The sequence below is a fragment of the Betta splendens genome, chromosome 5, assembly GCF_900634795.4.
Source record: "Betta splendens chromosome 5, fBetSpl5.4, whole genome shotgun sequence".
NCBI lineage: Eukaryota > Metazoa > Chordata > Actinopteri > Anabantiformes > Osphronemidae > Betta > Betta splendens.
In genome coordinates this window covers 1,111,342-1,137,066 of record NC_040885.2, presented here as the reverse complement: position 1 = coordinate 1,137,066, position 25,725 = coordinate 1,111,342, and the positions used below count along the sequence as shown (strand labels likewise).

Below are 25,725 nucleotides of genomic sequence, written 5' to 3'. Positions count from 1 at the left end.
TGGTTCATAAACCAAGATTCGCTGAGCAACTTATCTCCTGTTCACGAGTGGAATGGACGCAACAAGGGTAGGCTCGTTTTACAACAAAAGGTACACCACATGAACGGAGTGATGCGCACGAGCCTCGGCCGTTTAAGGTGAGTGGGGATCGCTTCCTTCAAATGAGGGTGCTGTAGAAAAACGAGCGCACCCTGTCTGTAGTCGCCGATGTCGGATTTACGGAAGAGGAGTCCGAGGCGTGGCTGAGGTACTTCCGTCTTTTACGGCACAAAAATGGTGAGTCTCCCGTAAACTGTATTTCTTACATGTAATTATTTAGCCATTAATTCACTTGAACTATATTTAGATTCCTTGCGATGTTAGCCAGCTAGCATCGCGTTACTCATGGATGGAGTTCTGGTATTGGCTGCGGTGACTTGAGGACGGGCGGGCATCACTGATACTGTCTGCAGTAAATGAAGTGATTTAGCCGAGCTCTCTTTTCCTCTTTGCCCCTGTTTCGGTTTTTGGACTCGTAGCTGTTTCAAAGCTGTGGCAGCAGACAGAAAGTTGGCGAATGCCTATGTCTAACCGTGATTTTTGATGTCTGGTGCTGCTGTTGGAATTTTGGTCAGCTGCATTCTCTGGTACCTGATAACATCTCAGCTGTTACGTTTAGCAGACTCTGGATCAGTTTGATCCGCCACCATAATGTTTATCTAAGATCAAATGCGACAGTCTTCACTCAGTCATTTTCACACATATGACTACATAGTCTGGTTCAGTCAGCTAACCGTTGCTGGGGGGGGGGGGGGGGGTTGCAGTTTAAATAGCAACTACCATCATGCAGAAAGTTTATTTTTCCGTGCTGCGATCCAGCCAGACACTGATCTCAATCTACCTGTTCTCAGACAGCGACCCTGCGCCCCTACTTGAATGCTGTCAGGGCCACCCTGCAGGCGGCCCTCTGCCTGGAGAACTTCTCCTCTCAAGTGGTGGAGCGTCACAACAAGCCAGAGGTGGAGGTCAGGTATGTTTACGCCCCCCTTTACTTCTCTTCCACCTATTTCATATGCCTCAAAGCTGTTTGCAGATTATCTGCCGCTGTCACACAAGCAGAGACATGTGCAAACATGCATAATGTATGAGGCGAAAAATGACACAAGACCAGGCAAAGCTGTGGGTTTGCGGCAGCCTGTCAGTGTTTGCTACAATGAGAACGATGAAGTTCCTTCTTAAAGCCACGCAGGGTTTCAAGCACTGTTATTTGCTGTGGTTGCAGGAGCAGCAAGGAGCTGCTACTTCAGCCAGTGATGATCAGCCGTAATGAAAAGGAGAAGGTTCTCATTGAGGGATCTATAAACTCTGTCAGAGTCAGCATTGCTGTGAAACAGGTCACTAAACACAGCACCAGTAGATAATTGAAAGCTAATCACGTTCACATAAATGCTGTCATAGTCTCAGGTCTTTACATTAAAACAATTTTGTTATGTTTGACTGTAGGCTGATGAGATTGAGAAGATTCTTTGCCATAAGTTCATGCGCTTCATGATGATGAGAGCTGAGAACTTCTTCATTTTGAGGAGGAAGCCAGTAGAGGTAAGTATGTAGTTCGGGTGTAATATCGTATGGTAAAACAAGTAAACAGACTGTGGAGCGGAAATCATATAAGTGCTCATTACCCAACATCTTCTTTCAAATGTGATGACGTGTCCGCTTGTCTCATCTGTGTCATTGTGATTAAGGGATATGACATTAGCTTCTTGATCACCAACTTCCACACGGAGCAGATGTACAAACACAAGCTGGTGGACTTTGTCATTCATTTCATGGAAGAAATCGACAAGGAGATCAGTGAGATGAAGCTGTCCGTTAATGCCAGGGCCCGTATTGTTGCAGAAGAGTTCCTCAAGAACGTAAGTCTGAATGACACACAGCCGGACAAATGTTCTATAGTTTAAAACGCTCAACATGCCAACATAGAAAATGGTTTGTTCCTGTCCTGCCCACAGTTCTGAGGATGTCCGTGGTCCCACGCAAGCTGGATGACACTCAAAGGGCCAATCAGCGCAAGAGTCTGTGAGGAGATGAGAGGAACGTGACCAATCTGGCAATAACACCTGTTTCACCCATCTTGTGTCCCTGTACACATGAATATCAATGACTGTATATAATGAAATATTTACCAGTTTCATTTTCAGCCACTTAGAACAAATCCCCAATTGAAGGCGGGTCCTTAAAGTATTAATCAAGTTGATAGTCATGAATACAGGGCCGTTAAGGATGGGCTGCCACATATAAAAGGGCCAGGGTTTTATATTACGTGTATGTGAGTCTATGGTGTGTCACTGTTTTAGATTTGTCTCCAAATTTCTTTGTTCAGGCAACTCCCATTCAACAAAAATGGCCTCCATGGTGTTTAATCGCATGGAGGCAGATCTGCCTAGAAAGAAGGCCGCCAAAACCCATGTATAACAACAATAAAGCTAATAAAATCAGCGGTTTGTAAAATACTGCATTAACGCGTGGTTCATGGAGGGCTTTTGCTGTGAACGGTAACCATAAATGGATTCGTTGCGCTTCTGAGGAAGTTGTTTCTCGTCAGCACATCTCACCTTGTTCAGTTGTTTCAGCTGCGAGGAAGAGGAAGTAATAGCTTTCAGAATGTGAACCGCTTCTGTGTGGCAGCATAATCCAAACAGTGTGTTTTATTCACACGCATCACCTCATGTATGTTGGCCAAAAACCTCTGGTTCAAGGTAAACTGCATTTCACTGAACCACAAAGAAAACAACAGTGGTTATAAATAATCCGCTGGTCATGTCAGCCGTCATCACTTGTGATAGTAACTTGTACAGTATATATAGAAAACTATTAATGTAGTTGTGAGCCTCTCGTGTTCTGTTAGACTTTCTGCATGTGCTCTGCTGCTTTCAGGAAGAGAACGGATAGAACACAATGACTTAAGATATTTTCTGTTGAATGTGTGAGGTCACTCTGGGTTCAGTGATTAAACAGACAGTAACAGAGCTGGTTCATCGATTTTCCATTCTCTCAGTCAGCAGAACATTGAACTGTAGAACTCAGAACCTGTCAGGATTAATACCTGAAACTGATACTGTAATAATTCTTCATTTGTCATAGCAAAATGACACATCACCAAGTCCAACTCTCTCAGTTTGAATATTTCCTGTTTGGTTTAAATGCCAGTTATTGGATTTTATAAAAGTTGGTCAGAAAAAAATTTAAAGCTCACTCAGGCCCTTTTTTACAGTGTTATAATGTTTTAGGGATCAAACACACACTCAGGTGTATGAAAGATGATCTGGATAATTTTTCTTGTATGTCAAAATCAGTAAGAGGCCACAAATTGCTTCTCCCGTTTGGTATCACTTCACACTTCCTCACAGACCAATTCAGTAAGAGGCTAAAGGAGGAGTGAATGGGCGTGGAACCCATCCTTTCAGCATCACAGAGTCGTTAATCACGTCCTTCCTGGGGAACTTGTGAAGTGACCTGGATCTTTCAAGTGACAGATAAAAATGCTGTGCTTTAAACTGGAGACAGGCTGAGAAGTAGCACAATGTTTAGAAGGAAGAATTAAAAAGTCCAGTAGCCTTAACCTCACCTGTATGTGGTATTTTTCTGTTTTAAATACCTCAGTTGCTCAGATGTGTTTGATTTAATTCAGTGAATTAGAAAAACTAATTAAAAGGTCCACAGCTAAACCAAACAAGTTTTTCATTATATATGAAATTTTAGTTACTGTTTTCACAATAGAAAACGTCATAATCATAACTTTGAACATACATTCATTCATTTACAGATGGTTCTGACTTGCTCATACCTTGAAATTGCACATTATTACTGAAGATGCCTTCATGTGTAACAATGACTGCACAGAGCAGTAACACATCAAACCACCTAAAATACGTAAAACAGTAAATGTTTGTGGTGTTTCTACTGCTGCAGAATATCAGTACACTGAAACTATAATAAATGTTGCAACAAGTGGAAATCTGCTGTGAATGGAGCTATGAAAGAAAACAATTGGTTTCCAAAATAATCTGGACAAGCAACACCCAGTACTTCAAGTTCAAGCTCTTTCAAATCTATTGAAAAAGATGTACATGAATGTTACAGAGGTGTGTGGCAGAGGTAGTGAAGGAGGAGGCACATCACGCAGACAGTGTGAGCAAGTGGGAAAGGGTCAAAAAGAGCACTAGTCCCTCACGAGAGAGAGAGAAAGAGAGAGAGAGGTCCCACATCACAGCAGCAGCCTGTCAGAGGTGAGGGGGGACGGTCTGCAGGGCGTCTGCAGCGGTTCGATGGACGTTCACATTCTGGAAAGAAGAGCGCAGCTTTATCAGAACCATTCTCTTACAGAGTGTGTGGTTATGAGAGATGTCTGTATGGATTTCAACACAACCTTCGCTGACTTATTACACAACACTTTGGTTTAAAGTCTGGAAAAGTGCCACGTTTTAGAACAAGCTGACAACCAGCATTCACTTTAATATGACCCATGGCTGTGTTGGTATGTGAATTAGGCATTTCCTTCATTCATCGTTCATTTTTCTGTACACCGTGTATATAACAAAGGGGTCCGGGAACCCTTTGTATCAATGAAAACAGCTTACACTTTTGAACAAAGTGCCAGTATAACACCAAGTGTACATTTGTAATCGTTTCAGAAAGAAATCTGTGTGGCACAATGAGTTTTTTGTTCAGGCTGATAAATGGCAGCTCTTTTCTCTTTGCCTCCTCAGTGGACTCTCTGCATATGAATTAATGGAAAAACTCTTGGGTTTCCACAGCAGAGCAAAAGCACGGAGGCCACTGCACTACACATCACCGCTCTAATCAGTGTGGAAAAGAATGAAACTTGTGGAAGGACATTTACAGACTAGAAGTAATTCCAGAGTTCAACCCTAAATACTTTCACACCAAAGCTAAAAAATTAAGCACAAGAAGATCGTTGTGAGGATACATGAAATGGTTGAGTGGAGTTTATTTAAAGAGTAAACAGAAATATTTCCTCCTCATCCCAATCACTGATATGTAGTGTTATAATACAAGAATCACATGGTTGGACAAAAAACAAGTATTTATATAATTCCAGGATTTTCATTAGGCAGTGGAGACTAGGGAATAACTTCAACAACAGACAAGAAATCAAATTATAGAGTTGATTTTATGTGCAAATATTAATAAATCACAACTTGGTTTTGTGTTGTGCAAAACTAAAAGTAAATTCCCATCTTGATTACTAACAAAATATAAGGTGATGACAGTAATCAGTTCAAAAACAAGATCAACAACAGAGTTAGCTACAAGTAATAAATGCTTGTGTAAATGTGCCAGAGTTTGCTGCTTCACATTTGGGATCTTCTAAAAATAAAAATAATCCCATTTTTAGAAACGATATCTCCAAAAGTAGGACAATATGCCCGACACAAAATCTGTGCCATAGAATTAATCAAAAATGAGAAACTGGATTCCAGTCAATTACATAAGTTCTAGTGCAGAAATAAAAGCTAAGAATCAATCAAAGGAAAGTGGAAAAGAAAAAGGCTACTGAATAGCAGGTGCATCTGAAGTTAAGGAGGGAGAGGGTGGGGGAGTGGGGTGAGGATACTGCCTCATTGATGAACTGGCACTGTTAGCAAAGCCTCCTCTGACATCCGCGTGACTTCTACGTTCTGTTTGTGAAAAGAACAAAAAAAAAAACACACACACACACACACAAAGAGGGTGTTATCAAATCAACACACATGACACATGAAATCCACCGCACACGCCGCTGAGAGAAGGACTCTTGTGTACAAGATAGAGTTTCATGTGGTTGTGTATTCATGTATGTCACTTGTGTCAGTGTTGGCAGCGTGTTGACAGTCCACATCACAAGAAAAGACAGGACAGCAGACACCTCGGAATTAAACAGGAAATGGTTTAACATCTAAATCGTCCTGTATTGATTTTTAGAGAGTAACATCCTGGTTGTGTATTTCACCATGAACCGCCACGGGCTGTGTCTTACGCTGACTTGTGTTTACCTAATGGGTGTGAAAGGCAAAGTGGAAACACGCTGGCCTCTGTTTTAGCTTTCGAAACCCTATTCTATACCCTATAGTCAAATGTCAGTCATCAGAATGAATATGACTTATGCCTTAACACTGCGGTGGACTGTCGCTTATGACACCAACAAACCAAGACTATTGGTAAGATGTTCGTAGTCGTACCCCAATAAGGAAAACGGGTTATACTGTGAGTGTGTTAAACCCACCTCTGGTTTTTCTCTGTGCGTGTTGACTGCATCCACTTTTAGGCTGATGGACTCCACTTTACAACCTGTGCAATCAGAAAGGAGAGTTTATTGGCTCAGGCTGCAGAAGATTTCATTTTAGTGTGATGAATGGATATAATCTTCACTAATAGGAGGCCCGCCTTACCATAAGCCACAGGTGTTAGCTTTAGCACTGCATGCAGTGGGCACTTCAGGTATGGCAGTTCCTCTGCATTTAATAAAAAGAAATATAACAGATAAACATGTCAGAACTATCACAACAAGCCAGATGAAACCATCCCAACTTGGTACTTGAAAAAGGTGTTCTCACAATGTACTGGATATATTCATGTTGGGTGATTACCTACCCAATAGGCTCTTAGAGAATGTGTCCTATTATGAACCCTGTATTTACAGTAACCCTCCATCATTGACGATCAGCTGATGGACTGACCTGCTGGTTTATCCAGGAAATAGGCCAACAAGCAGCGCATGACAGCCTGGTGACAGATGACCAGAACATTCTCCTGCCTCTCCAGTTCCATGATGACCGGCTCCAAGCGCTGTACCAGGTCCTCATAGGACTGAGTCATATGAATCACAAAGAGAGGCACAAGAGACTGTTTAAAAACAAAAACTCTCATAAGCATGTAAATTAAAACCTCTACTCACAATCGTCCACATGTTGACCATATACATTTTGCTCTATGAGATTAATAATGAGAACACACCAGCAGTCATTCAGGCCCACACTAAACAACCTGACTCCAACCTGGCATGCAAAAGCACACACACATGCACGCGCGCACACACGCACACCTCTGTGTAATCCGGCGTTCAGCCAAATCTGTCTGGGAGGCAGCTCATCCAAGTTGAAACTCATTAGTGTAAGTGGCTGGTTGCCATGTGGATACAGTTTGACAGTGTGTTTGTGCCCACATCGCGTGTGTCATTACGATCATAAAAGGAGGACAGCATTAGGGCATCTCGAATTTCAAACAGAGACACGCTGTCTGCACACCTGCAGCCCCTGATTAGACTTACATCACATCGTTAAACAAAACCCCACAGAAACTGACCTCTCCTTTGGGGTAACGGTAGCGGTATTTGTCCTGGTCCCTCAGGGCAAACTCCAAAGGATAGTTCTCCTGGATCTCCTCGTACATCATCTCCTCACACACACCCTGAGATCATGTCACAGAAATTAGACTAAAACGTCACAATGTGGTGGTGCCTAGGCAGGAGTTTACTACTTACGGCATCAATCTCGTTCAACACCTTCCATTGTTCATAGGGCACCTTGAGAGCCTCAGCTGTCTGGATGGTTCTCTTCATTTGACTGGTCCATACCTTTAGGTCACTGATGCCCTGGTCTTGGATGAACTGGCTCAGCTTGTTTGCAAACTGCATGAAGGAAAAGACACTTAAGTAATCAGCAAATCAACTGCTGTGAAGACGTGACTTGATAGAAGTTTAACACACCTCTTTGCCTCTGGTTGTGAGGCCAGAGTCTCCTCCAATTCGTCCCTTGACGTTGAGCTCGCTCTCCCCATGGCGACACAGATAAATGGAGCGTGGTGTAATATGGATGTTCATGAGGTAGTAGACAATGCGGCTCTGGATGTGATCCAAAACCCTGTTGACCAGGTACCGCTGACCCACGTCCATGATTTTAATGTAGGACAGATCCCTGAGAGAAATTAAACCGTCTGGTTAACGGAATACAGAGTTTTTACACGACATAGTAAAAAGTCTGGTCAGTGATCTAGCAAGACTGTGAGCAAGGTCACATGACCAAAAGCGCTGTTGCCTAAACACAGACTGACTGGTCATCTGGTTGTAAGAGGTGTTGGATAACAGATAAGCTGCACACAACTTCACAGGTTGGCATGTGTCACACAGACTGTTTTAATTAAACAGCAGCATTTTGCGGATGTGTAATTAATAGTGCTACACTCCTCCTACGCCTTTTACACACAACCCAAAAACTCACCTGTCCAGGACTTCATCCAGTGACTCATAGGAATTTTCATAGCACTTAATCCTCTTCATGAAATCTTCTACTGCTTCCTCTGTGTTACAGTTGGTGTAGTCAGGGCTGCCCAGCTTCACTTGCTGAACACCAAACAGCGGGAGTGAGTGACACATGATCAGAGGCTCATTTCAGTTCATCTGCCAACATCATCTGCTAACCAACAGGAACCCACCACTATGTTTTCCTGGATGACATCTGGATCTTCACACACAGACTCAACGAAGAACACCTGCAACATGGGGCGAAAGAGGACCCAATAATGATTAGTGTGCATGTCAGCGTCATTAACGTCTGATCCTAAAGGACTTCATCAATTTACCTTATAGCCATTCTGCTCTGCAAACTGGAGGATGGTTTCCCGTCTTTCTCTGGTGGTGTTTGTTGCATCAAAAACCTATTTAACACATAAAAGCATCACCATTTCATATCAACATTACACACTGTAAAAAAGCATGCATCAACACTTGATGGAGAATTTCATCTACCGCTACATGGCCTCCGTCTTCTGTGAGATACTGCCGCACATCGTTCAAAGCTGCTGAAGCACACTGTCTGTAAAGATGCCAGATAACACCCGTCATAAATGTTGCCACGACGATGACAATAATGTATTTACACTCGCGTTGGCAGGCTAAAGGTCGAAAGACACTCTTACCGCCTGATCTTTAACCCTTCCTCGTTGTCGGGCCGGAAGAACTCAAATGACTTGTAGATCTTCAAACACTCTCTCCTGTACTGGCCGACGTTGAACTCTGGAGGAAAGATCCAGGTGAGCGAAGATCACCTTTCCCTCAGACTTGAAACGCACAAATCCACACTGCTGAGTTCAACTGGACCTACCTCTGGTGGGCACCCCAATCCAGTTGAGATAGCGGGTCAGTTTCTTTGAGATGTAGGTCTTCCCTCTGGCAGGAAGGCCCACTGTCACAATCAGGGTGGGACAGTTGGTCATACATACTGTAAAGAACAGAGGAGGAGAGAATGTAAGCTTGATTTTAGAGCAGTGTGTTTATCTACACATTCCAAACTGTTTTGTTGACAACTGAGAACACGCCTCAGCTCCTTTCACTCCTCACCCCAATGCCTCACATCTGATCTATTAATATTAACACTAGATTGCCCTTATCGGCGTTATCTGCCACAAACACAGATTCAAAATGCAGCATCTGAGAACGCAGTCAGAGGTCGCGGCGGCACCGGGATGTCGCAGAACAGTTGTGACACGCTGTTCTTTAAAAGCGCCAGACATCTGGGGGGTGGTTGCAGCACAGTGGGTGCGCAGATGACTGGGTCAGAGGGCACGCGACTGTCACTTTTATGACTCTGACCACCACTTGTCTGTAAAAACAAATGCAGGGACAAGAATCGTGGTTTTATCATAAGCAGAGCGTTTATCCATCACTAACATCTGTGCCGCTGACCACACAATGAGTTCTGTTTACTATGTGATACTTGACAATAACAGGCTGAACATCCGTGGTACCGGTCACCTCTGCGGTCACTGAACATCCTATGCATCCTTATATAAGCGTGAGAACCCGCTGAACCGCGCTCCCCGCACGCGCAGCGTTAGCTAACGTTAACGCGGCTACACGGACCGACATCAATCCAGGAGGCGCCAACGGGAACAGGTTCGGTTCCCCCCGCGAGCGCCCGCGCGTCTTCGAAGGCGGCCACGAAAGGAATGACAAATATTTGACAGCGGGTAAAGCACGAGGGAAGCGGCTAAGGGCGCACATGCTAACAGTCGTCGCACGCACCGGTTCTCTGGGACGTGTGCGTCTCGGGAAGGCCATTTTTACACGGCATCCAGATCTTCTTCAGCGGGTTCTGCGTGAGTTCCCGCGGGTTTGAATGAGCTTTGTCCTCCATTCCGTCCGCTAGTGAGGCGGAGGCAGCCGCGGCGGGAACGCGGGGCTTCTTCCCGTGATGCTGCCCCGCAGGACTCCGGTGTTTCATCCGCGCTGCTCTGCGGTGATGGGGGGGGACGGAGACGGTCGCGGTCCCTCGGTCTTTCTCCGACCGCCGATGTCACGTGCTCCGATGTAGCCACAACGAAGACCTACCGGCACCCGTAATGACTGCACTACCGGCGCACTCGACGTTCTACGCTACCGTAACTGACAAGAGTTGCGCTCACCCAGAACACGTAAACTAACAAGGCGCGCAAAAAAGTAAAGGTCAAAACGGAAACCATGCAAATAATACAATATTTTATAATCACATCACAATTAATTTTGGGGATTTCACGTGCCCTGTTAAAACACCTACAGATTTTGTAACGATATTTCTAGATGCTCTGATTCGCCTGCTCGATGACAAAGTATTACAAGTAGCCAGAATCAACTTAGTGCTGATATTATGTCAGTATATAGTGTTGCGTTGTATTGTATACTTACTTTGTATTGCTTAGTTCTAATGTTTTTTCCATACACTTGGTTTGTGAAAGTGAAGAGTGAAAATGTAAAGCGTTGAAGCAGCAAGAGCAGAAGGTGAATGAGCACAGAAAGAACCCTGCAGCTGAGTGTATGTAGGCAGAGACCAAGTTTAGAACAGGCGATTCAGAATTTCTCTCATCAGCGACCGTGACCTCATTAATAAAAAATACAGCAGAATTTTCACCTTTCTGTCATCTTGAACCTACAAAAACCAAAAACATTCTAAGCATTGGAAAGTGTGTAGAGCAGAGTTTTAGTGTTGAGTTGTATTGTACACTTAAATAAAGTGTATAAGCGAGTGTATAACTGTAGTTAGCATTTATTTATTTATTTTTAGATGTGGAAAGTGGAGGCGCAAGTTGTACCCGTGGCGATAGGAACACTGGGGGCTGTAACTCCCAGACTGTGAGAGGAGCTCCAGCAGATCCCAGGAACAACAGATCTCTGCCCAAAAGAGTGTCTATAACCATTGTCAGCTATGTGGCAGTCTGTGTATGTGCTGATAATATCCAGCAGATGGCAGCACCGCCCTGTTTTTACTCTATTTATGTTGTAAACTATGCAATCAACTCAGAAACTATGGATCATGGATCTAGCACAGCATTCAGTTTATGCTGAGGGTTCATGCAGTCCAGCAAAAATGTCGTTTTAAAAAACACTAACCATACAAGTATGAAATTAACGTTTTACTGGGTTAATTTTCATATGCAATACGTGGTAAAGTCAGACAGCGTTTACACAAATGGGGTAGTCTGTTCATCAGTTTATTCTAATGCCCAGATTAAATTAATCCTTGGAGTCAGTCTTGGTGATGGAGCAACGTGACCTGTGACCTAAATATGGTGAGATGGAGTTTTCCTAATTAAAACGCTCCTTTACTCTAATTCCCTGTCGTCTGATATATGTCAGGTTCATCAAGTCCACTACCGACGGCTCCCTGACGGCACAGATCCTTTTATGATGTTTGACTTGGTCCTAAACTAAAAACTGGTAACTAAAAACTGTGACGGGAACAGTTTAATTACATAATGGTTTAGTGTAGTTTAGAGGCGTGTGTGTGTGTGTGTGTGTACAGAGTCACTACGGGAAACAACAGCAGGTTGTCGCGTGCGTTGACGTGGGACCTGCGTTACATATCTCTCAGAGGGCAAATGAGGTATCTCACATAGTGAACTTGAGGAAACGAACAGGAAACTGATCCGAGCTCCTCCTCCTCCTCCTCCTCCAGAAGCTGCCAGACTGTGATTGCAGCTCTGAGCCAGCACAGTACGGCGGACTGTATGCGGCACGCTTCAGCCCAACGACCCCCGTTACGACAGATGTTCCCCCGTCCAGCTGTTGCCACCGTCCACACACATACACGCGATATCGACGTCCACCGCGATCCAGCGTGGAGGAAATGAAAATGGGAATGCTATTAATGACAACAATCAGCTCAGCTTCAATCTGATCCGCGTGAAGCGTTTAAACTCCTTTTACCACACACACACACCTGCTCTGGGTCTCAACCCACATTACAACACAACTGTCACACACAGACGAGGCGTGTTTCCATAAAACACGCGGGGCTGTCGTCTGTTTGTTATGTAGGGTAAAGGTGACAGCGCCAAAACACCGACCGCACGTCCGCTCGTGTTTACGTCTACGCTCCGCTTGTCGTCATCCGGCGAAAGATGCGCAAAACGAAGTCCAGCGCACTCGGAGCTAAGGAAACCTTTCGAAGCGACGGCTCTTACCCGCTCGGCCCTGGTTCTGTGTGAGCTTGGCTCGGCTGGAGCAGCCTCTCATCATGGGCGTCTGCCTGATGGAGCGCGGTGCCTGGCGGTGCGTACGTGCGCCCAGCGGCAGCCCTGCGCTTCCACTGATGCTGGCTTCACACACACCCACTGTATGTATGCATGTGCGTGCGCGCGCGTGTGTGTGTGTGTGAGAGAGAGAGAGAGAGAGAGAGAGAGAGAGAGAGAGAGGCTGGGAGAAAGTCTTTCTCCAAAAGTGGATGAGGTGGGAGCCTACCTGCCCCCCCCCCCCCCCTCCCTCCCCCACCCAGCACCCTCCCGTTGACAGCTGGGAAACGTCCCACCAGTCCTGACATGGCTGGAGTTGTGCTCTTTCCCATGACACTGGTGGTTAAATTTAGGCCCCTACGTGTACTAGTGGACCTGTCACAGCAGTGGTTAAACTACGCTGCTCTGTCAGTTGTGTATTGTGGGTCAGTGTGTTTTATTAAAGCATTTATCAGCAATGACACTCACAGTCAGACGACTCCTCTATATTGATTTTAACTAATTATTTATCCAATAATGAACCATTAAAATGTCTCCTTCAACATCAGGGACATTGACAAAGTTTACCAGGAAGAGTGTGACTTGCAAAACTTGTTTAACTGCTCCAGGAGAACTGCTCGCTCCACTCTCAGCTGCACTGCGTTGATTTGTTCAACAGTTTAGTATAATCAGGGTTTTATTACACTCAGTGAGACAAAGAAACAAGCCAGAGACACTTTAATGGCTTTAATGTAAGCAGAGCTTCATAAAGTAAGTGGGACTAACAGCTGAACATCACAGATTGACTTCACAACGGCCGCACCCACCTCCTGAAGCACGGCTGCTTATGATTGCTGTTGTTTTTGTGTGATGTGAAAAGCGATCGATTAAGGCCCATCTGCAGCCAGCGCTGCCCCAGTCACAGGACGGACTCAGGAAGAGGCACGGTCATCACTACGCAGGAGCCAAAAGCCCAGCAATCGGCTCATCAAATACAGTTCGGCAGTGAATCCTGCAGAAGGATCATGCGTAAACGCAATTAAAAACAATAGAATTTGTGTAAAACACAAAAAAAATAGCACGTGCACGTTGAGGGGAAGACTGTTCCACAGTTCAGAGGCTGCTGCTACAGAGCCCACAGAGCTGGTGAGGGGATCAGTCCTGTAAAGGATCAGCAGAAGATCAGAAAGATCTGAAAGCTGAATCAGTCCAATAGCGGAGTGTGGCCAGTCACTATACAATACTGTGGTAAGTAACCCATAATATGATACACGCTGGCGTTCTCTGACCCAGTGAGCCTCACAACCATCTTTAAATCCTATGCTTAACTGTGACTCAGCCTTAAACCTGTATTGTGTCTGGCCTGTGTTTCAACATAGAAGGAAAGAGGAAGCAAAAGTAACGCTGATGAGCATTAAAGTCTAATGTGTCTGAAAAAAAAAACACCTTCAAGTTGTACTACAAAGAAAAGGGAAGAGTCAAAGGAGAATTTACAGCTGTGTTTATCGCCTGTATCAGACCATTGATCCTCTCCCTGGGGAGAAACGGCCATAAGGCTGTGGTTTTGTTTGACCGGGAGAAGCGCACGCAGCTACAACCATGCGGCCCCTCTGGACACAACAGCGGCGTCACGGGACCCGTCCGCGAGGACCCGGGGGCCATTTGAGGGGCAGCGGCTCCGTTCTTATCGTGACAGCGACGCCGCACACAGGAGATGGCGGACGAGGACACTGTGGAGCGGCTCAGGCCGGCTCTGGAGAGCAGGGGACAAATAGTTGAGCGTCACATGTCTCGGCGCTGACCTTCAACACATTCCCGCCTAAAGGGCAAGGGGATTGACCCCAGCAGCTGGACCCCACCCACTGCACCCACTGCGCGTTATCTCGGAGGCAAACGCCAGATAACACACACTCAAACAGTGCAGTGTAGCATGACGTCCGCCGCGAACGCGGATCTGAAGCTGCATCTAGAGAAGCGATTCCTTTCTCGGCCCTTTTTTAAATAATCAATACCTACGTCAGCACAGACCACCTACATGTGGACCTGAGAATCCATGCAGTGTCTTACTCACCAAACCGAGACATCCTTCCTCATCCGTCGCTGGGCTAAAGCACAGGCTGGAATTTGCACCAAAGCTTCGTAAGCAACAGGAAAAGGTTCTTAATATCTATCAGAACGGCGGCGCTCCTGCTCCCACTGACCCCCGACCTCGGCACTGCCGGAGCCTCACCTTCCTTTTATGTTAAAACCAAGCAGAGTTGGGAGGGATCAGTCGCTTTTGTGAGATTACCCAAGATAGACGTGCACGAAACCCTCCTGTGTGTAGGTCGACTACCTATGAGATGTTGCAACGGCGTCGGTGTGAAACACGAAGTGTCTCAAAATGTACCTTTTGCAACAGTTTAAAAGTTCCTGCGTGTGTTACTTTGTGCAAAGATGCAGGGCACCAACATCCCATTAGCTCACGTCCCATATTTACAGCAGGGCGGCCTTGCAGTGTTTTTGATTGGAGTCCCATCCTCCAAATGCAGCGGGGATCATGTGACTGAAGTGGGGGAAAGGTGCCTACGGTATAATCTAAACATAACAATACTGACCTTTTCCAGGAGAACGAGTCAGATCAACTGCTGCTATTTATAGAAGCTACAAAGCCTGGAGGACATGGACACATCAACGGGTCCGGAGGAAATAGAAGCTCCTCGTATTTGAACACTTCTGCTTTATTCTGACTCTATTTTTGTGGAGGGGACAAATGCAATCTGTTGTTTCTGTGTTTAAACGGGAAGTGAAACTTCCCCCAACACACTCACTAATGGCTGCATGTCCTGCAGCCGCGAGGCCCAGTGAAACGTCTCACACCGACTGCTTGCTGCCGTAACGACAAATACCTGCGCGGGCTGAGCCGCGGTTCACGTGGAGGCCAGACGCGTGGACGTGTCGGACTTTTATTCTTTCGAGACGACAGGTTCGTCAGCTTTTTCAGGGCGCCTGTGCTTGAGCTGCACACACGGCTCACGCGGGGCAGGCAGCCTTCAAATACACAAACAAATCATCACAACAGATGCTCAGGCACATCTAAAAATCACATACAGTACATGAAATATCTGAAATCTGCAGGGAGCTGAGCAGTTTATATCAAACAGGCGCGATGTCACGTCTTATAAATAGCTCTGACTCGATTGTCCTTCACTTCATTGTCCTTTCCATCACCCAGTCTCCACAGCGCTGAACAGCTGCTCATGGACCTCTCCTCGGCTCCGTCACTGGCTCTGACACACCGTGGAGCCGCTCTTGGCGCCGGCCGCCGCCTTCTTGCGCCTCTTGTTGAGCAGCGGGTTGCTGGAGGTGTCCAGGTCCTTAATCTTGACCTGGTCGTAGTCCACACGCATGGTGGCGAGGGCGCTGGTCATCTCCTCCTGCGAGGAGCAGGCCAGAGGGTCAGGGTCGCATACAGTAACGCACAGAGGCACTGGTTCATCACAATTAGCTTTCTTATGTAGAATGGGTCACTGCAGCTCTGGAACCCGGGTCACGACGGGCTTTTTCCACACAGAACGCGAGCTCCTCGCTTTGCGCCGGTTCAGGAGTGCAGCGGCTTTTACGCAACGCCGATCGCTTATTGTATTGTGTGCGTATCATCTGCGACTTATCGCCGCGACCTCGCTCCTCCTGCCGGTGCGGAGGAACGCGCGGCTCCGCTCACTCGTTGCGCAACCTGCGCGTGTAGTTGTGAAAATAACCCCGCGGTGACTCGATGGCAGCAGACGGACCTGTTGCTCCTTAAACACATTTCTGTGTTTATCCAGGACCAAGAATTGTGAAAAGAAAGATTGCGTCTGTGTCTGTGTTCCCTCTGCTGGTCATCGGCAAAAGTGTGATGCAAACAAACCTACAGTTAAAATGATTTTTTTTAATTCTGTGAAAAATGACTCTGATGATGTCGGAGTGAAGTTATTTCAGGCTCCAACTGAAAAGGTTTGTATTATTTTGATGCGACAAAAGTACTTTTAGGATGTTGGGCGTCTATGTTTACACATAGTCAGAGCCCAAAGCTTGAGGTAATTCTGTGTAATTGTGTGTAATTGTGCTTTTGCATGAGGTGTTTCAACAGATTTAGTGTTTCAAGATGTTGCACAGGATGACGCCAAATCCATGTAGAAATCCATAATTGAGTTCAGCTCAGGCATCAACCGTGTACAGACCTTTTTTGGTCATGAATAATAACCTTGGTCAAACCCTGACACAACCAACCTCAACTAACACAACAGAACCAATAAACGTCAGGAAATTTACACATTCTTTCTTATTGGGGCCTGTATTGTCCTGCAGTGACATGCTGTAATATCAAGACGCGACCAGAAGAGGTCGCTGTTGTCGCGTTGCTGACCTTCACGTCCTCCCACATGTCTCTGTCTTCAGTCAGGACCCGGGTGGTGTGGAGAGGAGTGGAGGGCACCACCATGGACTGCTGCGGAGTGCAAACACACACACACATGCACATGAGCAAGGAGACGCGCAGACAGACAGACAGACAGACAGACAGACAGACAGACAGACAGACAGACAGACAGACAGACAGACAGGAAGTAAACGGCGCCTCTGCGTCAAGCTTACATTGATCCACGGGTGGTTCATAAATTGAGTGATGGTCATTCTCTCGTTGGGGTCTGTCTTCAGTAGCTGGTGGATCAAATCTTTTGCTGGTGGAGATGATTATCAAATATGATTAGATTATTAATAGCAAAACACACACACACACAAATGCAGGAGGGCATTGAATTATTGGACATAGAACTCTGATCCTCAGCAGGTGACTGGATTTGCTGAGTCGCTCCAGACCTGCATTTAGCCACGGAGGCAGACGGCAGTTTGTACGTGGGAACGTCTTCGAGACGGTCACTGTGTCAGAGCGGGGGCGGCGCCGCGGTTCGCTCGCTTCCTGTTTTCTACAGCCACAGCTTCCGAGTGAGGCATGAGATAAGCCCGGCGTGACAAGTGACGGCGCAGCTCGAGCGTTCGTCAGAGCCCTCGGCCTCAAGAATTACTCAGGAAATTCACGCTAAAGTTTCCTTTGCTGTTCGTGATGGATAAAGCATTTTCGTTCTAATGAAGAGTTCTTTCTGGTCCCGTCATTTTAGGGCGGAGAGATAAATAAGCGCTTTGTGGGTTCTTCTGTGATGATTCTCACCTTCCTGTGAAACCTCAGCCCACTCCGGGTTCGGGAACTCATACTGGCCCATCCTGATCCTGCGCTTCATGCCCGGGGAAATGGCCTGACCCGTGTTGGAGTAAAACGGGGGGAAGCCGCATAACCTGGAGGGAGAAGCAGGGTGCACGCTTAGGATTCCGTCTGCCTGAAGCCCAGTCTGACCGCGACGAGCACTCACAGGATGTACGTGATGACGCCCAGGGACCACATGTCGCACGACTTGTCGTATTTCTCCGGGCCCAAAACCTCCGGCGCTTATGGATCACGACGCACGCAGACACACAAACACACAGGGATTAGCCGGAGCACGTGACACACGGCTCATCCGGTGACACTGCCAATCGACATACCCACGTAATACGGCGTATAACAGGGGGTCTGTAGTGAGTTGTGTAGCGTCGTCTCCTTAGCGAAGCCGAAGTCGGTCAGTTTGAGGACGCCGTTGCGCTCTTTGGTGTTGTACAGCAGATTCTCCGGCTTTGGGGAAAATAAACCCGTTTAATGTGACTGTGCCGCGACGGCGAGGAGCATAGATGCCCAGGAAGTGAGGCCGATCACCTTGATGTCTCTGTGTGCGATGTTGATGTTGTGTAGAAACTCGATGGCCGTGCCAATGTCTCTCATGATCTCAGACGCCTCTGGGAAGAAAAGAGGAGATCACCCTCAAACAAGTTCTGACGCCCGATGGTTCCTGCAAACGTTTCCCTGCATTCCAGCATCCTGCACGCGTCCTCACCTTTCTCAGTGAAGGCCTGGTCTCCTCTGGCCTGAATCCGGCTGAACAGCTCCCCTCCCTCCATGCTGGAAACAGGAAGAAGCCTCATGTTAAGTGCAGTAACACCCTTTTTGTGTGTCAATAAAATAAATGCTATCCTAATATAGACCATTTCTTTGCCATTCATCATTAGACCTGTGACCTGGTACATGTTCCACTTTCAAAATTAGACGTCTGCGCCGCACACTCCTCGCTTTCACAACCTCTAAACTCACTGTGATGTGTGATGAGCCTGCGTTATGGAAGGGTGGACTTTTTGTGGTTCGTAGATGAACAGATAGAAGAGAGACGAATGAGTGTGACTGTACACGACACACACACACACACACACACACACACACACACACACACACACACACACACACACACACACACACACACACACACACACACACACACACACACACACACACACAGGACGGTGTGACTTCGCTGCTGCTCCACCTGTAAACTCTCAGTGATGAAGTTGAACAAAGAATCAAAAAGCATGTAAATGAGCGTGTTAAAGATGTAATGGCCCCGTTGAGCTCCCTGCAGGCGTCTTTAATTCTAGCCTGAGGTTTGTTTTGGTGTGAGACAATCCTCCTGCCTAGATCTCGACAAAGAGCTGACCTTTGACAAACAGTGTCTGTTGATAAGAAGAAACTACATCATGATAAGCACCGTTGGTGGGTCTTTATTTAACCCAACTAACAGGTTAAACAGGATCCACTGGTTCTAACATCTGGAATAAGTAACTCTGGCCATTTGCTTCGCTTCAGAGGTTATTTCCCATATTTATACAACACTAGGCTTTGTTCTTCAATGTGCTTCCCTCTGAACGCACAATGCAATATGCTGTCTAATGTCTAATGACAGTGGCTGAAAAGTGTCTGATTGATTCTGATTTACAACAAAACAAAAAAAAATGCAAAGGCGGAGCCCCGCGTGGAGTCAGAAGCTTCCTGTTTTCACATCAACAAAAACACAGCAGGTTTGTTAAAACTGCTTCTGAGGTTAAATCTGTGAAGGCTGAATCTATGTATATGTGACATGATGCGCTCGATTATATTATTAGACACAAGGGAATTTAATCAGTCAGTGTATGTAAAGCACCAAATGTCCCCAGAGACGGTGTGTGTGTGTGTGCGTGTGTGTGTGTGTGTGTGCGTGCGTGTGTGTGTGTGTGTGTGTGTGTGTGTGTGTGTGCGTGTGTGTGTGTGCGTGCGTGCGTGTGTGCGTGTGTGCGTGCGTGCGTGTGTGTGTGCGTGTGTGTGCGTGTGAATCCTACCACTCCATGATGATGAGCAGGCATTTCTTCCCGTGATGCATGTTCTCGTACAGGCTGAGAATGCGAACGATGTACGGCCCTCCTGACACCCGCCAGTGAAGCTCCACTTCCCTCCTCGCTTTGGGGCTGTCGTAGAGGATCTGCCAGAGACGGGGAGTCGTCAGTTAAACCAAATGGACTTTTGATCAAAGGAAACGTCTGAATGAAAGGTTTTCAGTGCATTTTGATCTAAATCTTCAATTAAAATTTATCTAAGTATTTTTTGGTAGCAAAAAGGATCTTAAATAATTATACTGCTTAAATCGGAGCAAATACTGAAACTAGAACTACTGAACAAGTAGGACAAAGTCTGACACCGCTGATGTTCTACAGGGAAAAGCAGGGAGTTGCATGTTGAACGCGTCCACGTGCTCTGAGCTTAATTCAGCGCGGTCACACAACACGATGCGTGTTTGACACAAGCAGATGCACACGCCGCAGGCTGCAGGCCTCCACATAGCACACGTCTTCGCTCCCAGTGTATTTTTAGTTTGGTCACTGATGGAGTGAGCTGGTCCTCACCGGGTCTGGCCAGACCAGCCTCGGTGCAGGTCACACACGCAGGCGGACTCACAGAACCTGTGGCGTAACGGTCGTCTGATAATATACATGAAACATTAAAATTATTTTCCTTCACTTTTACATTCAATGGTTTGAATGGTTTTACTTTTTGCATTTCCTATAAACACTAAGGGTCAGAGACAACAGCTCACAAGTGGAACGTTGCGTTTGATGTCAAAGAGGAAGTGAGGAGTTCCGAGCTCTGCAGAGTTTTGAAAGTAGAAACTGAGGTTTCCGGTGGCTGACGTATCTGATCTGCTTTTATGTGTCCTACTTTGGTGAAGTCGAACTTGTAGCCAGGCAGTGGGACGATGTGTTTCTGCCTTGTCATTTATAGCTTTACGACTTTTATCACAGCTGACTTCATGCGAACGGGTCGCTTTAATTTCCTGCAGTGCAGCAAAAGTGGCAATAAAACACAGACGAGCGTGTAGACGAACGCATTAAACCTGAGGAGACACAGAAATGATTGAGAGAGTGAAGCAGACAGAAGAATTCAGAATTCAACACACACACACACACACACACGCACGCACGCACGCACACACACACACACGCACGCACGCACACACACACACACACACACACACACACACACACAACCTTTTGCACACAGGAGGTTAAATGACATGTTTACACTAATGTTGGACAGTGAATATTAGGGGCTGTTAGAGTCCTGGCCTTTATATCCTGATGATAAGACCATTTATCTTTACAGGTCCCACCAATAAAGCCTGGTCCATCCAGCAGCACTCACACATTAGGGCAATTCATTCAAAATGTGTCTGAAAGTGAAACTACAGCCCAAGATAATGTCAGACCACTTTGAATCAAAGACTCAAAACCCCAGTTTTTCACGACATCCTTTGTGAAATCCTCGGCGAATTTCCCCCGTTTGTGTGACGCTCTAAAAGCTGAAGCAGGAGTGATGTCCAACAATACAGCCTTCAGGTCGTTGGGACACTTTAATGATCAGCCGCAAAGGCCAACGAGGTTAGACACCCGAATTCAAGACAACCCCTCAAATACAAAACAACAGCTGACGTGTGGGAGTCACGTTTCTGTCACCGACACCGTCGTTTAACAGCGGTTGTGTGCGACTGGCGTTCTCCGGTCTCGGAGGATTTTTAATGACCCTCAGGTCGTCGTGGGGAACCCAGATGTGCCACAGACGTGCAGCAGCTGGCCACAGAGGTGACGCGTGCCCTGTAAGGAAGGCCGTGCTCCTCAGCTTTCCATGTGTTGAGCTTGAAGGCATCTCAGCCTCTGCCGGAACCATCCCCGGTGTAGCAACGCTAATGCTAGCGCCCGAGCAACTGCCAAGAGCCACGGGGCCCTCTCAGCTCCAACTGCTCCCAGGAGTGTGATAAAGTTGAAAAACTCCTAATGGCTGTAAGTGGGTTATGGCGGAGAATGGCTGCCCTCCAGCTCTGCTCCATTCACTGTGTCTAGCGCTCCGAGCACTTCATTAAGAAGCCGGGGAGCTGCTCAACTCTCAGCGTGTGATGCTTTCCGCAAGCCGAGGTCACGCTGACCTGGAGTCAGCGCTGCTCAGTGGAGGCGGCGACGCTGCCGTGGGTGCAGTCAGTGGAAACACGCGTCTTTGTGCTGCGGCACCACGTCGACACCTGCGTGTGTTAACTGTGACAGAGGTCTCGGCTTCAACGGAGCGAGCAGGATAAACACGCGCTTCTTATTGTCCTTTGCCTCGACTGACGTGCTGCAGTCAAGCTGTCAGGTCGCTCCTTTATCTGTAGCTGGCAGCGTAAGGCTTTCTGCTGCACCCCTTCACTTTCTCTCATCCGGTCTCTCCTTCCAACTAAAACTCGTCACACCGGTCACAACATCAGAGCCTGATAGATCACCATGAGCCCCTACATCTGAGTCTGGGGTCTGTGACAACCTGACGACATGTGAGGATGAGGTTTACCTGAATCTCCACAGGTGTTAACGTGCTGCACTGTATACTTTAAAAAGTAACAATGAACGGAAATGATGAATAAGTAGAAGTGTCTTCAAGATCCCTCAAGGAGCTCGATGGGCAACTTACTGTATGAACCCCCCTCCCCCACGCTCACACAGGCAGTTTATTTACGCACTGTGACTATGAAATGATCACATATTTCCATATCACGAGCTCAGATTTTATGAGTCACCTCAGACAACTCCTGTGTATTTGTATGTGACAGAGGTCTGACCTCACTAAAGGTCACAGAGTTTAAACACACCCGCCTTTGACCTCTTCACACTAAGACGTAAAAGTTCAGACAAAGCTCAATAATAACGTTCACCTTATATAACTTAGAAACTGAGAGGAACGGGTAATATAAAATATAAAACTGTTTTTTACTCTGGTTATTCAGTTATTACGGACTATAAAATTATGCAACCAAACGAATCATGGCTGTAAATAAAAAATAATGAATCTAGGCTAATATCAGTGTATTGGTTTTATGGCCGCTTATGAACAACCCAGCAAAGCCTATTACAGGTAAACAAGCAGGAGTAGATAATTAATTAACGAGCTCAGCGAGGGATCGCGTGATGAGCGTAAGCTGAGCCCAGTGGGTCCGACCCCGTTTAATAAGCGGCGCCCGGTGATTGGCTCCGTACCTTCAGCGCACACTTCTCTCCGGTCTTCTTGTTGAAGCACTCCAGCACTTTGCCGTTGATCCCTAAGCCCAGCACCTGAGTGGAGATCTTATAATCGTCCGTGACCGCGTTGCGCCTTATCTCCACTTTGGGATACGCGGGCAGCGGGAAGTGCGTGGGCTCCGGTTCGGGTTCGGGCTCGGGTTCGGGCTCCGCCGCCTGGGCAGCGGGCGGCCGCCGGGTCGGGCTGACGGACGGGGACACCGGCTCCGCCTCCGCCGTGGGCGCTCGCAGCGGCCGCTCTTTCCCGTTTCCATTTTGCAGCATGTTTCACATCAGCTTGTCGTCACCAGCGGCGGATGAGTAACGCGCCGGAGCGGAGCGGTGACTCTCGCCGACCTCCGGGAACTGCGTGAACCCGAGCGCAGTCTGTGCGGGACACCGGCGCTCCTCCGTGGACCCCGCAGCGTAGCTCCACAGTATTTAATGCGTAACTTCTTCAACCAAATACAATTGTTTACACCGCCGCGGATTTCGACCTCAATTAACACCAGTACCCGCCTTTTGAAGAACCGCTCGACGAACTTTGGGTCGAAATCCAACAGTAATCACGGAAAAACAAAACAACTTCCGTCAGAGGTGTTGAGAAGATTCCGCTCAGTTTCCCATTGATGTGGAGTCCGACGGTGGTTTCTTATGATCAGTCAGTGTCACCGTCTGGTTAAGCGCCACCCTCTTTCAGTTAAGTGATATTTCTCAACTGGCCCGACGTGTCCGCCTTAAAGGAGCAGGATCTGCAGTGAGCTCAGCTGAATGGAGGAGCAGAGATGCTCTGGAGCGGTGCTTCTCACGTGATCCGGCTTCTGGACCCACCGTCACCCCTTAATGACAAGCCGCGACCCAACTCCAGAAAACCAAAAAAAAAAAAATGCATGTAGTCATAAGGCTGATAAAGCAATCAGAACATTTCAGCAACATTGTTCCTAAACGTAACAACAGACTCAGTTGATGTTTTTACGTAAAATGCACCGAGTGAAATGTGTGTCTTAAACTGAGATTACTTCACTAAACAACAGTCAACAACCAACACTGCATCATGGAACAATTCAGTTTCATTGTAGCAGCAGGGAGTCAGGCTTGAGTTTCGCCACGTTCACTTAACATGTGGGTCTTCTTGCGTGTGACCCACTTTTGGGTCCCGACCCACCAGTTGAGCATCACTGCTCCAGAGTGAAACTCAACTAGAAAGCTGCAGCTTTTAGGGGGGAAACCGGTGGAGCCGGTTTCTTCAGACCAGCCCGAATTTAACTAATTCACTAGTAAAAAGGGCAATTTTACCATAACATTACAATGTTCAAAAGTGTTTATTAGACAAAATAAATTACAGTTTGAACGGTTTTTCTCAGTAATATTGTTTTTGTGTCTTTCTTTATTTCCTGTTCAGACTCATGTTATTAAGAGACTTGTTAATTTAGTCTGCATCATTTCAAACTGTGTGTTCAGTAGTCCAGGGCACATATGAGGGCAACGCCCCGCTTGATCCAGTGTCTCGGACTCTGATCTGTTGGCAGCTCCACTGCTATTACATAGTTGGTAGAATGTCCAGTAGTGGAGAGCGTCCCTATAAGGACAAACAGTAACACAAAATAGAAATTTAAAATGCGTGCATTTTCCCAGTGCGGTACTGGGTTACATGTGTCTGAGCAGTCTAACGTATCAGCATACGGTGCTGGCTACGTGCTGCGGGGTGGAAAATACAGCGCTCCATGAAACAGGATACTAACTGGAGTCTATTTTGGGTGAGTGATAAAACCGACTAAAGGAGATGCACACAAACACTAGAGTGAACACCCCACAGAGATCAGAAAATAAACTAGGAAGTACATGTGTTTCACGGACGTGGATTTTTTTTTTCTTACAAATCTCTCAACTTATTAATTAGCCACTGTTTAATTTACAATACAGGAGATGAATCCAGAGACGGGACTGACCGGCACGTGTGAGTGTCTTGTAAATAGGGCACATGTAGAACCCCGATGTTGGAGGCTTGCGGTTTGGCTTGGGGATCAGCCACACGACCGCCATTTCTGTGTAGAGCTCTTTGGGCCTGGACTCTGTGAGCTGACCTGCCCCGTGATCCCAGCGAGCCCCCTCCAGGAACAGGCCGTGGATGTAGCAGCCCGTCACGGGTTTCTCTCTAATCTCTGACACTGATTTCGTTATTACCTAAGGGAGAAAGGATTGCAAAACAAATGGGGAAGAAACATGTCATTACTGATTGAGTCAATTGGAAGGATGGAATATGCACAATTTTATCTGGTGACCAAACATTTAAATGTGTATTGGTGCAGCTAGTGACACATTGCCAGACACAGTGATCACTGTCTGACCTCAAAGTCAAATCCAATTGTGTCAATGGAGGAGCCAGAGTGACGAGCGTAATTCTGGAGGGTTCCGGTAAGAAAGGCCTGCGGGAAGAAGAAGCCACTAATCCAGAAGACAGGTGGAATGCCTTTAGAAATCCATCTTTGCAGAAATGTGATCCTCTGAAGTAGGTCTGACACCCAGGAGGACAGAGGTTTCAGAGAGGGGTAGGCCTGGAGAGAGAGAGACGTCAGCAGTCAAAAGATTGATGTATTCTTTGAAAGCAGAGCGTGCAAAGATCAGTGCACACGTGTCACCAATGATTTATCTGATGTCACATATCAAATGTTTATGACTTAAAGAGTCATCCTTATATATGGACATACTGTATGTCAAAATGTTGGTTCAGTGTAA

At 46.7% G+C, this 25,725-nt stretch overlaps 4 protein-coding genes across 8 annotated transcripts in view; 1 reads left to right on the top strand and 3 right to left on the bottom strand.

Annotated features, from left to right (window-relative positions):
• The first annotated feature begins 137 nt into the window (after window positions 1-137).
• On the top strand, window positions 138-2,495 carry LOC114855107 (actin-related protein 2/3 complex subunit 4-like). Its single transcript, XM_029149936.3, has 6 exons — window positions 138-276; window positions 891-1,009; window positions 1,262-1,373; window positions 1,483-1,578; window positions 1,725-1,895; window positions 1,992-2,495. The coding sequence occupies exons 1-6, from the start codon at window positions 274-276 to the stop codon at window positions 1,995-1,997; spliced, it is 507 nt and encodes a 168-aa protein (XP_029005769.1). The 5' UTR covers window positions 138-273; the 3' UTR covers window positions 1,998-2,495.
• A 1,188-nt stretch (window positions 2,496-3,683) lies between these two features.
• On the bottom strand, window positions 3,684-15,284 carry pfkfb4a (6-phosphofructo-2-kinase/fructose-2,6-biphosphatase 4a). Of its 5 annotated transcripts, none has more exons than XM_029149930.3 (14): window positions 12,475-12,634; window positions 9,141-9,257; window positions 8,956-9,052; window positions 8,786-8,852; window positions 8,620-8,694; window positions 8,473-8,529; window positions 8,259-8,380; window positions 7,748-7,955; window positions 7,523-7,669; window positions 7,345-7,449; window positions 6,720-6,849; window positions 6,432-6,494; window positions 6,266-6,330; window positions 3,684-4,322 (listed from the first exon to the last, which is right to left on the bottom strand). In XM_029149930.3, exons 1-14 carry the CDS (start codon window positions 12,527-12,529, stop codon window positions 4,263-4,265), a joined length of 1,368 nt encoding a protein of 455 aa, XP_029005763.1. In that variant the 5' UTR covers window positions 12,530-12,634; the 3' UTR covers window positions 3,684-4,262. The 5 variants fall into 5 exon arrangements, with proteins under 5 accessions (XP_029005763.1, XP_029005761.1, XP_055364721.1 ...); XM_029149928.3 differs by lacking the exon at window positions 12,475-12,634 and adding an exon at window positions 10,061-10,376; XM_055508746.1 differs by lacking the exons at window positions 3,684-4,322; window positions 12,475-12,634 and adding exons at window positions 4,974-5,681; window positions 14,573-15,284.
• Window positions 15,285-15,432: 148 nt separating this feature from the next.
• On the bottom strand, window positions 15,433-24,212 carry mapkapk3 (MAPK activated protein kinase 3). Its single transcript, XM_029149934.3, has 10 exons — window positions 22,969-24,212; window positions 19,756-19,895; window positions 18,447-18,511; window positions 18,269-18,348; window positions 18,061-18,187; window positions 17,889-17,964; window positions 17,690-17,814; window positions 17,116-17,201; window positions 16,889-16,969; window positions 15,433-15,917 (listed from the first exon to the last, which is right to left on the bottom strand). The coding sequence occupies exons 1-10, from the start codon at window positions 23,272-23,274 to the stop codon at window positions 15,762-15,764; spliced, it is 1,242 nt and encodes a 413-aa protein (XP_029005767.1). The 5' UTR covers window positions 23,275-24,212; the 3' UTR covers window positions 15,433-15,761.
• An 80-nt stretch (window positions 24,213-24,292) lies between these two features.
• Window positions 24,293-25,725, bottom strand: part of dnah1 (dynein, axonemal, heavy chain 1) — a 25,729-nt gene continuing 24,296 nt past the window's right edge. The window contains exons 76-78 of the mRNA XM_029149925.3: window positions 25,338-25,544; window positions 24,939-25,173; window positions 24,293-24,568 (exon numbers count right to left, since the gene is read on the bottom strand). Coding sequence (XP_029005758.1) covers window positions 24,447-24,568; window positions 24,939-25,173; window positions 25,338-25,544 — 564 coding nt within the window. The 3' untranslated portion in view covers window positions 24,293-24,446. The remainder of the gene's footprint in view (window positions 24,569-24,938; window positions 25,174-25,337; window positions 25,545-25,725) is intronic.

What these genes read in the sequence shown, in the direction of transcription:
- mapkapk3 (XM_029149934.3), bottom strand. Translation starts at nt 23,274, where the DNA reads ATGCTGCAAAATGGAAACGGGAAAGAGCGGCCGCTGCGAGCGCCCACG. An exon ending in GAGAGAAGTGTGCGCTGAAG is followed by an intron (nt 19,896 to 22,968) that starts GTACGGAGCCAA and finishes CGTCTCTGGCAG; the next exon opens with ATCCTCTACGACAGCCCCAA. An exon ending in CTGCTCATCATCATGGAGTG is followed by an intron (nt 18,512 to 19,755) that starts GTAGGATTCACA and finishes TCCTGTTTCCAG; the next exon opens with CATGGAGGGAGGGGAGCTGT.
- pfkfb4a (XM_029149928.3), bottom strand. Translation starts at nt 10,259, where the DNA reads ATGAAACACCGGAGTCCTGCGGGGCAGCATCACGGGAAGAAGCCCCGC. An exon ending in TCATCCAGGAAAACATAGTG is followed by an intron (nt 8,381 to 8,472) that starts GTGGGTTCCTGT and finishes TTTGGTGTTCAG; the next exon opens with CAAGTGAAGCTGGGCAGCCC. An exon ending in CTGGATGAAGTCCTGGACAG is followed by an intron (nt 7,956 to 8,258) that starts GTGAGTTTTTGG and finishes AATTTCTCTCAG; the next exon opens with GGATCTGTCCTACATTAAAA.
- LOC114855107 (XM_029149936.3), top strand. An exon ending in TCAGCATTGCTGTGAAACAG is followed by an intron (nt 1,374 to 1,482) that starts GTCACTAAACAC and finishes GTTTGACTGTAG; the next exon opens with GCTGATGAGATTGAGAAGAT. An exon ending in TGAGGAGGAAGCCAGTAGAG is followed by an intron (nt 1,579 to 1,724) that starts GTAAGTATGTAG and finishes ATTGTGATTAAG; the next exon opens with GGATATGACATTAGCTTCTT.